Source organism: Phodopus roborovskii, unplaced genomic scaffold (genome assembly GCF_943737965.1).
Source record: "Phodopus roborovskii unplaced genomic scaffold, PHOROB, whole genome shotgun sequence".
Taxonomy (NCBI): domain Eukaryota; kingdom Metazoa; phylum Chordata; class Mammalia; order Rodentia; family Cricetidae; genus Phodopus; species Phodopus roborovskii.
In genome coordinates this window covers 23788901-23800927 of record NW_026126482.1, presented here as the reverse complement: position 1 = coordinate 23800927, position 12027 = coordinate 23788901, and the positions used below count along the sequence as shown (strand labels likewise).

Genomic DNA, 12027 nt, shown 5'->3' with positions numbered 1-12027 from the left:
GACCATATATTATAGTTGGGCACAGTGGCATGTGCCTCTAATCCTAACACTGGAGGCTAAGTTGGAAGGATCTCAGAGTTGCACACCAGCCTGGGTTATAGAGTAAGACCATGTCTCAAAACAAAACAGATGAAAAGATCACATATAAATGTTCTGTTATCTTTCATGCAACACCAAAGGTTTTTGTGTCATTTTAATTGTATATACAATACACAATATTAACAGCACTGAATATATGTTAATGTACACAATGAGTGGTGATTTTATGGTGATAGTACTAAGTATCATCAACATTATCCTCTATCACTCATTCCCCTTTGCATCCTGTTGAGTGTCCACATGATTCAATGGTCTGCTGTTTTCCCATGGATAATGAACATGAATATTAATCTCTTCATTACAGGAGAATTCTTAAGTTACCAGTTTTTCCCTGCTTACATTATTAAGCTTTCAACAAACAGCTTTCTTACTTTATTAAAGTTCTCTTGTTTGGTTGTATTTAAACATTTTTAGCCTTTGTTGACATCCCAGTGGCTAGGTTTAGGACTTGGGTGCTTTGATAAAGATGACATTGTTCTGGTCTGCTTCTGTTGCCTTTGATCAATCTTCCTTCCATTCTGGCTTGCTAGGAAGGGGGTCTTCATGGAATAGCCAGAAGAGTCTCCCAGGAGGATTCGGAGCTAAGCCTACATTAGATGCTTAACAACTTGTCCCAATACACCTTCTCTTAAGATACTGAGCCCAACAGTGTGTTGCATGCCAGATCTGCACACAGGTTTACAATAGACTCTGTACCCTTTAAAAACGGGGCAACAAGATGCACAGAAGCTATGTGTCAGATGCACAAGTCTCCATTTTAAAATTGCGCATATCCTCATTATCTGAATACATCTCTTCTGCTTGTTCTGTGATGTTTTTCTGTTTAGAGTGGGGTATGGATTTGCATTGAGCTAGTAGATGAATTTATTCTGCAGCTCTTTTCAGTGCTTTTACTTGGCATTTCAGAAATCTTCAAGTAGTAGAACACTGCTATTATTTTCTGAGAAAGAGTAGGCGAGAGTGACCTCTCACTTAATTTTATTATTCAAATAAGATAAAATGCATGAGAAAACATCAAAGCAGAAAAGTTAGCTAATGCTGATTGAATCTCTTGAGTAGCTGTTTGGAGATTGCATTTTTTTTTTTTTTTCTTTCACTTTGGTCCTATTCTTCTCCAATATACTTTTAAAGGTTCACTAAAGTTTTATTTTTGAGTGAATAATTTAAAAGTGTACTTGTGACTGGTGCTTATTTTTTATTTCTTTCTGAAAGACCAGTTGGTGTTCAGTTAGGTTGAAGGGAGGGAAAGAGCTCATAAAACTGTCCATGCACAGGGTGTGTTAAACAGCAGTCAGGCCTTCTTCTCTTAGGGCCTCTTCTCAAATTCATGATCTGGTTCATAACCCTTTATCAGTTGGCTGTCTAGAAGCTAATATTTTTTAACAACCTTTTTTCTCTTCTGGCACTAGGAATGTTTATTCATCTTCTTTTGGAGGTGAAGTAAATAACAAAGTTTCCTCTTGAATGCAGACAGTGTGTTTCTGACATTCTGTTGAAATATTTCATAAGCTTAGTCATAGTAGGTGAAACTAGTGGATGGCATCAAAACCCAGAGCATCATGCTTGCCCGTACTTGAGCAGCCCAGAAGAGCTGAGAACTGGGTCACAGAAGGCAAGGGATAGGTGTGCTGGGAGCAGGGTGAGAAGTGGATGAGAAGTTTATCCTACTCTCTTCTGCTGTGCCATTGGCCCAGTGTTCCAAGAATGTGGCCCAGACCGTGGGTGTGTATCCAGTTCAGTTTTATAACAAGAAATTAGCAGCATGGAGGAGGATTCTGGCTCCCAGCACTAGCTCAGATGGAGACCTGCAAGGGTGCTGGCTGCATTTCCAGGGCAGCACTTCCCTGGGCTTTATACCACACATTTTTCTACCTTTGTTTAAATATCCAACCTGTCCAACCTGTTTGGCCTGTGCAAGCTGGTGCTAGCAAACACTGAAACGTGCCCACTCATCAACGTTTTTTTCTGATTTGTTAAGAAGGGCAGCATCTACTCCCTTCACCCCCTTTGATGAAGAAATGAACAAGAAGCAGGGAACCCTTTGCCCATCAGTTTGTGGCATGGAATCAGCATCTCTCTCTCTGGTGCCTGTGTGCACCAGTGAACTGCTCTTTACTTCTTGCAGGGTGCTGCAAGCCTACATGGGGAACTTATTGGCCTTCCATGGAGACTTTATATTTCCTCAGATCAGACTGTTTCATAACAGCTCAGAGTGTCAGCAGGTCATTCTTATGTTCCGTGCTTATATAAGCCAGCTCACTCAGAGGGCCGTGCCAGCTTTACAGGTGAGAAAACTGAGGACCAAGATTATAAGCTATTCTTCCAAGGTCCCCTCTGTCCTCGGGTTGTCGAATTAGAACAGTATGCAGCTCTTCCCTCAGAGTGCAGCGTTTGATTGTGTCATCTCTGGAAAGCAGAGGCCATCTGTGCCTTACATCTGTCCCATTTAAGATAAAAGGCAGCTGTGACTGCTGCAGGCCTGGAGAAGGAGCCCCACGGTTTTGGCAGTTGATGATGCTCCAAGCTCATTTGTCATCATCATTCTCCTGATCCAGATTCCTCCTCCTCTCTCTGTTGGTTCTCACTGGCTCCTGAACGAGACAAGGTGCCCCCAGGTAGTGGAGGCTTTGCTTTATCACAGTGTTCTTTCCCCTCCACCCACAACACTGCTCTCCATTTTTTCCTCTTGGGCATGAGGTGTCCATCTTGAAGGGCCCAACCTAAGCGTTTCTTGTTCCTCTTCTAGAAGGGCTGGGGAGCGGTGAATGTTGGTTCACTGCTGGCTTACTATGAAGATGGTTATCTTTTCCCTCCTCTGCAAAAAGAAGATGAATGAATGATGAGATTCTGCCATCTTCGAGAAACCTAAGAACCTCCTGACAGGCTGAAGTGATGTGGTCTCAGTAACTTCAGCATTCCATTCTACCATGAAGCGCATAGGTTTGGGCTTGGTTTGACACTGTTATGTTAGCCCATGCCACAGACAGGCATTCTCTGTGGTGAAGTTGGCAATGACGTCCCACAGAGGTAATGACTCTGAGCCAGTGAGGCCACTTTGAGAGTAGTGACTTCACTTGGGGACCCATCACCTGAGACTGTCATTTTCAGGACAAGACTCCCTATGGGTATATACTTTGGACTTTGGGCTATAATGGGGAAGTTAAGGACAATGAGGCAGACACTTTAGTTTAGGGAACGAAATTCCCTAAAATATTTAGGGACTGTTAGCTGTTAGCTTCCTTCCAGTCTGTCTGCATTCACACAGGGATGATCCCAACCAGTGATTTCAGTTCTGTATGAATAAAACTTCTGTTTGGTAGAAAGAAGTCAACTTGTGCAACTTCTGGTGTCTTTGTTTTTTCAAGAAAACATCATGTTTGTTTTTGTTAGTTTTTTGAGGGAAGATTTATTGTTGTCAAGACTGTTTTTGGACCACCTGCCCCCAAATAATGACCCACAGACATATTATTAATCATGAAAGCTTGGCCTTAGCTTAGACTTGTTCCCAACTAACTCTTGTAATTTAAATTTACCTGTTTCTATTAATTTACATTTTGCCATATGGGTCTTTAACTTTTCTTCTGTATTTCTGGCTCCCTCCATGTCTTGCTGGCATCCTTACTAGAGTAGCATTCTATACCTGAGTTCCTCTCTCTGTCCGGAAGTCCCGCCTATTCTCTACTGCCTCGCTATTGGCCATTCATCTCTTTATTAAATCAATCAGATGCCTTAGACAGGTGAGGCAAAACATAGACACATCTTTATGCAGTGTAAACAAATATACCACAACAGTTTACTGCCTGGGCTGTCTGTAAAATTCCTGGCCTCCTTGGCCTCTCTAGTACCTAGATCCGTAAGCATTGATCTCCCCCCCCCCAACTAAACATCTAATTTTATCAATAAGTATGCACAAATTATCTATACAAAATGTAGTAACTGAGAAATTACTTTAGGAAACAAGTACAGGGAAAGGGAGGGGGGTCTAAGGAAGCAGAGGCCTGGCTGTTAGGGATGTCTAAAAATTAAAGGGATGGACCTGGGCTGCATGCCAATCCCCCACCTCCTGGATGTGAGTCAAGGAGAACAAGAGGGAGCTAGTTGTAGAAGCCACTAATAGGGCCCCCTGTTTCTAAGGAGACAGATGATGGCCAGAGGATGCCATCCACTTCTCTTTTAAAGAAGAAGAAGGGAAAGAAAGATGTAAGTCCTCTTTCCCTCCCCAAAGGATAGTACCTCTTGTGTATCAAAACTGCAGTTCATTTCATCAGTGAGAATGTGTTTTTACCAGGACTGGTCTTGTGCAGGACCAAGACAGGAAACAAATTGTCAGTATATAGATACGAATTGACTATTCCAAACTCTGGAAGGTACATGACACAGGAGACCAGAAATAGTGGTCCATTCTTCAGGGCTGAGACTCTCAATTTAGGATTAGAGAGAGGACATGGGCTGACAAGTAGTGCCCAGAAGCATTTGTTAATGAGGAATGTGAAAGTGCTGCATGCCTCATTTGAAGTAAGATTCCCTAACCTAAATGTAAGAGATCTTCCTTTATACAGGCATCATCAGGATGTGCTCTACTTTGGGGATATGTTCCTTCCTGAGTGTTGTGGAGAAAGTGAATCTCAATAAAGTAGTCTGTGATCATGGAGAATGTTGTCTCTACAGGTGTCTCCTGTGCAAGCAAAGTGGGAATAAACGTCAGTATTAGGACTAAGGGTTAGAGTTTCGCTTTGTTATGGTCTTCACTGGGCCCCATTGTCCTATGAGAGGGCATGGGATCTAACTGGATAGTGGTGGGGTGCAGGTGGGGCATTTGACCCAAGTGTCAGAGAAGATTGGGAGCACAGCCAAGACATTCCCACAGAGAGCCTACAGACAAGGTTTTTGCCTCATGCCCTGCTGACTTCTAGACTTTTTTGAGAAGGCAGGTGGCTGGATCAGCACAGTGGCTTACACATCATCAAATATTCCTCCACACCCTGGCATGGTTGGTGTGACCTGCCTTCTGGACAAGCATGACTGAACATGAACAACACCTTCTAGTAAGAAGGTGCCATTTCCCTAACGGGTGGGGCACACTGTCTTCCCATTCCTCTTCATCAGCTATCTTCTACTGTCTTCATGCTCCATTCCCCTTCCATTGCACAGAACTTGACAGTGCAAGCATCACTCATATCATTCTACCCTAAACTCCTCTGCTAGGTATTTGTTACAAAAACAAATATAGATCTTTGTAGAGACATGCTTTTCTTTGTCAGAAATGTAGGTTGTAGAGCTGTGATGCTTCTAAGATTTACTCGCTCCCTCCTGGCTTATCACAAGGCACTGTGTGAAAGGCAAGAAAAGCTAGCACCAGGTAGATGAGGATGTATCTATACCCCAGTTGCTAAAAACATGTTTGAACCAGTCACCTTCAATAATGTAGAGCTAGCAATGTAGAGTGTAGTGATGGAGTGACCTTTCTTCTACTGTTACTTGCCCAGAATATCAAACACTTCGACCCCTCCACTAATACACTTATGAGGAAATTACAATTGGAAAGCTAACATACACGGGAAATATCTAGATCTCTTCTGAGCACTACCCATCTGATACAAATTAGATATGGGAGACTGAATCTCAGTTTTGGTCCCATTTAAAAGTGTCCAAAAGAATTTTAAGGATGTTACATTGCCAATTTACCTTGAAAATTTATACCTGGTATATTGGAAGATGCGTCTGAGAGAGGGTTAACATTTATATTCAAAAACTGTCCACATCCTGGTCTGATGTTTAACCAAATCTGAAGGCAGTATAAAGAGCTAAAGAATTTGAGTAGGCTTTCATATTATTCACCTTGCACCCTAGGGTGGGTGGGCCCTGCCTCAGCCTCCAGTCTGTAGGTCTAGGAGGAAAGGCTTTGTAGTTGGAAGAGCTTCCAGGTGATGCTGATCTGAGGTAAAGGTGTTAGAAATCAGTATCTAAGATCCAGATTGTATCACTATTCCAAGGCCACTGCAATTCACAGATTCTCCTTTATTAAAAAAAAAAAAAAAAAAAAGCTCCTGCTTGCTGCTCAGACCAAGAGAACTAACATTTGATTGCATGCCAAAATCTGATAATTTACAGGTTACTTAATCTGCTGAAATACCAGCAGAAAGTTCCTGTATTTGAAAATAATAGAAAAGATGTCAAGAGCTAGTGAAAGGTGCATTTTAGCACTACGCTGTGATCCATCATCCTGGAGTTACTTAATTCAGTTCTTGTACAAACTATACATAGTACTATTTAACAGTGATACCCTCATTATTCTTATGGATAGCTCGCCTTGCTAAATGGATCTTCCCATGACCAGAAGGTTTTGCTCATTGACAGAGTGTCAAAATACGCTGCTATTTTGCTTGTGCCACAAGAAACCAGTAAGGAAGTGCTCAGGTTCGGATTATGGTCCTGAGTTTCCATCAGGTGATCCAGAACAGAATGGACTGCCTGGAGTGGCCTTTGGAGGCTGTCTCGCTTAATAGGAAGAGTATGATGTCAGGTTGGTTATACTATTGCTCATTCTGGCTAGAAGGCTGTGGCCTCCCTGCATCTGAACTGTTCCCTGTACAAAGGACAGTCATCTAAATAATGTTGTCACTGGGCCCTCACTAAATACTGGTTCCAGACCCTCCTTCCTGTCTGACATGAAAACAATTTCTCTCATAAATCCCAAGAGTGAAATAATACAGCATTGCCTTATATATTCATGTGTTTGTAGCATGATTGAGAATATATGCAGCCTGAAATGGGCCAGGATTTACAGCTATCATTCTCTAATTTCCAGTATTTCTACTATCTTAGGTATAGGAAGGAATGTTCATTTAGCTAATTTAATTATCGAAAGACTAGATAGGTACTAATTGATATCCCTTAGAATTTATTCTTTTTCAAATCTTAGATTTTTTTTTTCAAAACTTAACATTTGTGGTGAATCATGCAGCAAATGTCAAAAAGAAATTTACCAGCTTGCCTTTTTTCATCCATAAATGTCGATATTAAAAGAGATGGTTTAACGAGGCATAATGGTGCAAAAATCCAGCATGGTGTGCATCTTTATGGTTTTGAGGCAAGTCTGTTCTATGTACATAGTGAAATCAAAGCCAGCCATAGCTGCATCGTCAGACCCTTCTACAAAATGACAAACAAAAGCAAAGAGATGATCTCCTGAATCACAATCACTTTGGTACTTAGAACAGAGCTGTTTGTGTCTATTAACTTTTTTATTGCTTAAGGTAGCCAAGGACTGAATAATAAAGCATCCTTCCCTCAGAGTGTAAGCAAGGGATTATTCATGTGGCCAAGTCTAATTGTCTGAGATCCTTGCCTATTTTCTCCCACTAGATACTTTAGGTCTTTCTGCTCTGCCACACTACTTTCCACAAAAGAACAGAGGTTTGACTTGAGCCCTCTTTCCCCAAGGTCTATGTTCTCTGTCCTCAAAAGCCAGGTCACCTCTTCAGTGGGTCCAGCTTGGCTGATGGCTGTGGTTGGCTGTAATCTAGACAGGAGGTTCTAATTCTATTGTACAACTGTGAGACAGAAAGAACAATCTTGTGGCACTCTGTAGCATCACTCAGCAACACCAGCGTAGGAAAGAGGACTTCTGTTGCTATAGGGCAGGTGCTGAATGTAAGAAACAGCACGCTAACCACCTCAAATCTTTGGCTTGATCAGCCTCCGTATGTAGCCTGCCGCTGATTCACAAGCTGCCTAGCTTTTTCATACTCAGCATGTCCCCTTCAAGAAGGTATCTTAAGGAACATGAACTAAGCCACTTTTCAGAGCGAGGGGACAGCGCATGAGAAATGCCCTTTCCCCGCTCTTAAAAAAATTCTTGGAACTGGGCCCAGTGGTGCCAGCATATAGTCCCAGAAGGACCACAGATTCAAAGACTTGTGGGCTGTAGAGTAAAAGACAAGCTAGAAGCAGTGAATCCCTGACTCAAAAAAGAAAAACATTAAAGCAGATGTAGATAAAGTACCATGCACGAGGCCCTAGCTTCAACCTCAGCACTGTGAAAATGAACTACGAAAACAAATGCTTGTCATCTGGGTAGAGCTTAGTGGTAGAGAGTTCTTGCCTGGTACCCACAAAGCCCTGGTTCTGTCTTCAGCCCTTGGCAGTGGGGGCAAGGAAAGATTAGAACACCTCAAGTAAAATTGCCATTTAAGTAACTATTTTTAAGAAGCTCCAGCTATATTCCTACATCCTACACAGTTTGACCTTGACCCTGATAATGATGGTAGTAGTGGTCATCAGCAAATTAAAACCCTTTTATGTCTAAATTAGATTTTCTTTTTGAGATCTAATGCCATTCTTGTCTGTATGTCTTAGGGCCTTTCCTTAGGATTTTGCTTTAAAACTTGGTAACATAAAGCCATATAAAAATAAGACTCTCTTATAATAAGACATGCTTTCTTGTGTGTGTACCCTAGTTCTGTAGATATCATACTTGTAACATATAAAGCACTCATTGTACTGCCCAGATGGTTTCATGGCCTATTAGTCCACATAGGTCTTAAGCACCCCAGACATCTGTTCTGTCAGTACACTTCCAATTTGACAATCCTGGGTGCTTTCACAGGCAGAAAATGACAAATACACCTGTTAGGGGAAAGTGGTCTCTAGGGGCTAGTACAGAATTGGGACTTGGTGTATGATCTAGTGGAATGATTTAAGAGCCTGAGAGCTCTATTTTTACTGTAAAATGGTGTGTCCTAAAATAGGCTTTTTGTCCAAGTACAGTGGACCACCTGATAGTTCCTTTCCATCTTATTAATGCCAGTCAAGTTTGTGACTTTTCCAACAAGACATTGAGCAACACTTCTTGGCTATCCTCACAAGATCTTAAAGAGAGATTCAAGGAGATGATGAAGTTTTACAAGGACTGAAGGCGCTATAGGAATGATGCCTTTAACTGATAAGTTTAGGGCTGTGCCATTGTTCGGTGAGAGAGCACTTGCCTAGTGTGTACGAGGTAGTGGGTTCGACTCCCAACAATGGAAAATAATAATGATAACTGATAAGGAATTTCAAGTGCCCCGCTTACATATAATGTTTTAGAAAATAAAATAAAGTGGGTCTTGTGGTTGTGGTGGTGGTTATCAAATCCCATTTTCTGTGTCTTCCTTCTAGACATATGAAGATTCATGAGAAGGACAGCGGCAATGCTACAGCTGCAGCCCCTCCATCCCCTCTAAAGCGTAGGCGGCTATCCGCCAAACGGAAACTGAGTCATGATGCCGAGTCAGAGAGAGAAGACCCAGCACCAGCAAAAAAGGTCCTCTGCGTTTACAGCACAAATGTGCCCCATCGTGTGGCAGAAATATCTCATCTTTATTATTTATCACAGTGTAGAGACATGGAAGACTTCAATTCTGGGCTTGTTTTGTTCTGGGTTTTTTGTTTTGGGGTTTTTGTTTGTTTTTGTTTTTTTGCTTTGTTTTGTTTTTTGAGCAGGGTTTCTCTGTGTAGCCTTGGATATCTTGAACAAGGTTGGCCTTGAACTCTGAGATCTGCTTGCCTTTTCCTCCCAAGTGTTAGGAATAAAAGTGGGGGCCACCATCATTCAGGTCTCTGTCTCTGTCTCTCTCTCTCTCATTTTAATTCTAGGCCTTTTGACATGTGTTCCCCATACTGGTATCATAAAGTATCTGGGGAAAGGCACCTATATGTGTTTTCTCTTTAGAAGGCCCAGGTAGTGCATGGTGAAATAAATGAAGAAATTTCCAAGTTGTTCCCATGCTCTTTACATTGTTTGTGTAGCTGAAGTGGAAACTTCATCAGCATTAGGGACTCACCTCTGTTCCTAATGCCTTGCAGATATACGTGGTCCATAAGTACTAGTTGATTAGATGAGGGGACTAAGGAATGGGTGAATGGATTGAGTGGATGTATAGTGGTAGTGCTCACTGAGTGGATGGATGGGTGGGTGGGTGGGTGAGTGGATGATTGGTCAGTCAGACCTTGCTACTGAGTGAAGAACATACTTTTTAGAACTTTGTGGACTAATGTTAGCAAACCTGTGTGGGAGACCATCTTGGTGATGCCTCTCTGCTTTTTCCTAAGATGGTAGAAGATGGGCAGTTGGGTGATTTGGAGAAGACAGCTGATGAAGTCTTTCACTGCCCAGTGTGCTTCAAGGAGTTTGTTTGCAAGTATGGACTAGAGACCCACATGGAGACCCATTCAGATAACCCATTAAGGTAGGAGAAAGGTGAATTATATCAGTGGTCTGGGAAATTACTTGTTACTGTTTCTTCTGGCATATGACATTCTTATTTCTTATCACTCCAAACTGGGCTCCAGCAACTGAGCTTTCTTACTGGGACAATGGGAAGACACTTAAGAAACACATGCATGATATGGAGAAAAGGTTGGGTTGAACATGGTGAGCAAGCATGGCTGTAGCCATGGGCTGTGTTTGCTTTGTTCTTAGTAAGGTCTCTTGAGTAATCGCTGAGTCTTCAGGCATTGAAGAATCTCCTGTCCCGGGGTACTTTTGTGTAACAGACATACTTTCTTTGCAAAAGGTGTTGCAACCAAAATGATGTCTGCTGTACATGGATAAATGGTCTAGACAGGGACACCCCAGGTTCATGTCTCAGAATGGCACTGACATGATCCAGGTGCTTAAATTGAACAGACCGATAGTGCAGAAACCTGAATGTTGTTGGTAAAAAAGAACTCTTGGGCATACGAGCAGGAAAGCCTGTTACATAGTGTAGGTGTTTACTGCTTGTTCTGTTCCTCTAGCTTCTATGTTAGGTCTTAGCAACCATGTTTCTGATCCTCAGCTTCAAGGGGTTAAATGTATGGATGGTGGTATAATTTCCAACAGTGTTAGAGAGGGGAGCAATTCTGTCTTTGCCTAACTTCTCTGATAATTTTTACCAGGAAAAAAAAAAATCCTATATTCTAGGTGAACAAATAGGCTTAGAAATTTCCCATCAGAATTGCTGTCATTTATATGTTCCATCAAAGATTTTAATCATTAAAAAGGACAAAGAGCTACGTGGGAGCCTCTGTTCAAGCATAATAGCTGAAGTTTCATCTAAGGGCAGGCCCCCATGTTGTTTTGGTCGTGAGCCTAGCCTTTACCGGCTGAGCCATCTCTCCAGCCCATTGTCAAGATTTTAGAAGGCATTTTGGGAACACAGGTTTTGGGTATCTGTTTGCCTAAATTCTCTTACCAGTTTTATGTCAGTTTTTCACTGGAGTGGGAAAAAGAACTTTCTCCAAGAGGTTAAAGTATGAAGCCGTGGAATGGTGTAAGTACCTAGGTGGAATTTCCCAATCTCAAGACAGCGCCTCATGGGCTGGCCAGTGTCCAGTGGGACTCTGTCTACATCCTCTATGAGAAGAAAAGGGCCCACTCCAGAAAGATCTCCAAAGTATCCTTACTGTCCTTCACCCAAGCCTGTCATCTCCTTCAGCGTGGTTCCCATCAGTTACACCTGTATCTGTTTCCCCATTCACATTGAGGTAGGGCTAGATCAGGAATGCCGTGTTCTCTTCCAGTCCTCTCTCATCCTGAAATATGTCTCTGAACTTCTATCCACTGAGAAATAGCTATCCCTCTTGACAATAACCATTGGTTCTAAGAATTTCAAGAATGTTTTGTTTTTTGAGACAAACTCTCTACATATCCTCTGCTGTCCTGAAACTCACCATGTAGACTAGGCTGGCCCTGAACACACAGAGATCTGCCTGCCTTTGCCCACAGAGAGCTAGGATTAAAGGCATGCACCACCACGCCTGGCCAGAAACTTAACTTCATAGTCTCGTTACCCACAGCACCTGCCTTGTGTGGAGCTGTGGAGAATACTGAATTGAGATGACACACAAGCCTCACCATGAGAGCAGGGCAGAGACAGGAGAATGGCACATGAGACACCAGTTCTC

The 12027-nt window shown here is 42.3% G+C and overlaps 1 protein-coding gene across 2 annotated transcripts in view; it reads left to right on the top strand.

Moving 5' to 3' along the window:
- Positions 1-12027, top strand: part of Rreb1 (ras responsive element binding protein 1) — a 54622-nt gene that overhangs the window by 11742 nt on the left and 30853 nt on the right. For both annotated transcript variants that reach the window (XM_051194433.1, XM_051194432.1), the window contains exons 4-5: positions 9259-9403; positions 10192-10328. In XM_051194433.1, coding sequence (XP_051050390.1) covers positions 9259-9403; positions 10192-10328 — 282 coding nt within the window. The remainder of the gene's footprint in view (positions 1-9258; positions 9404-10191; positions 10329-12027) is intronic.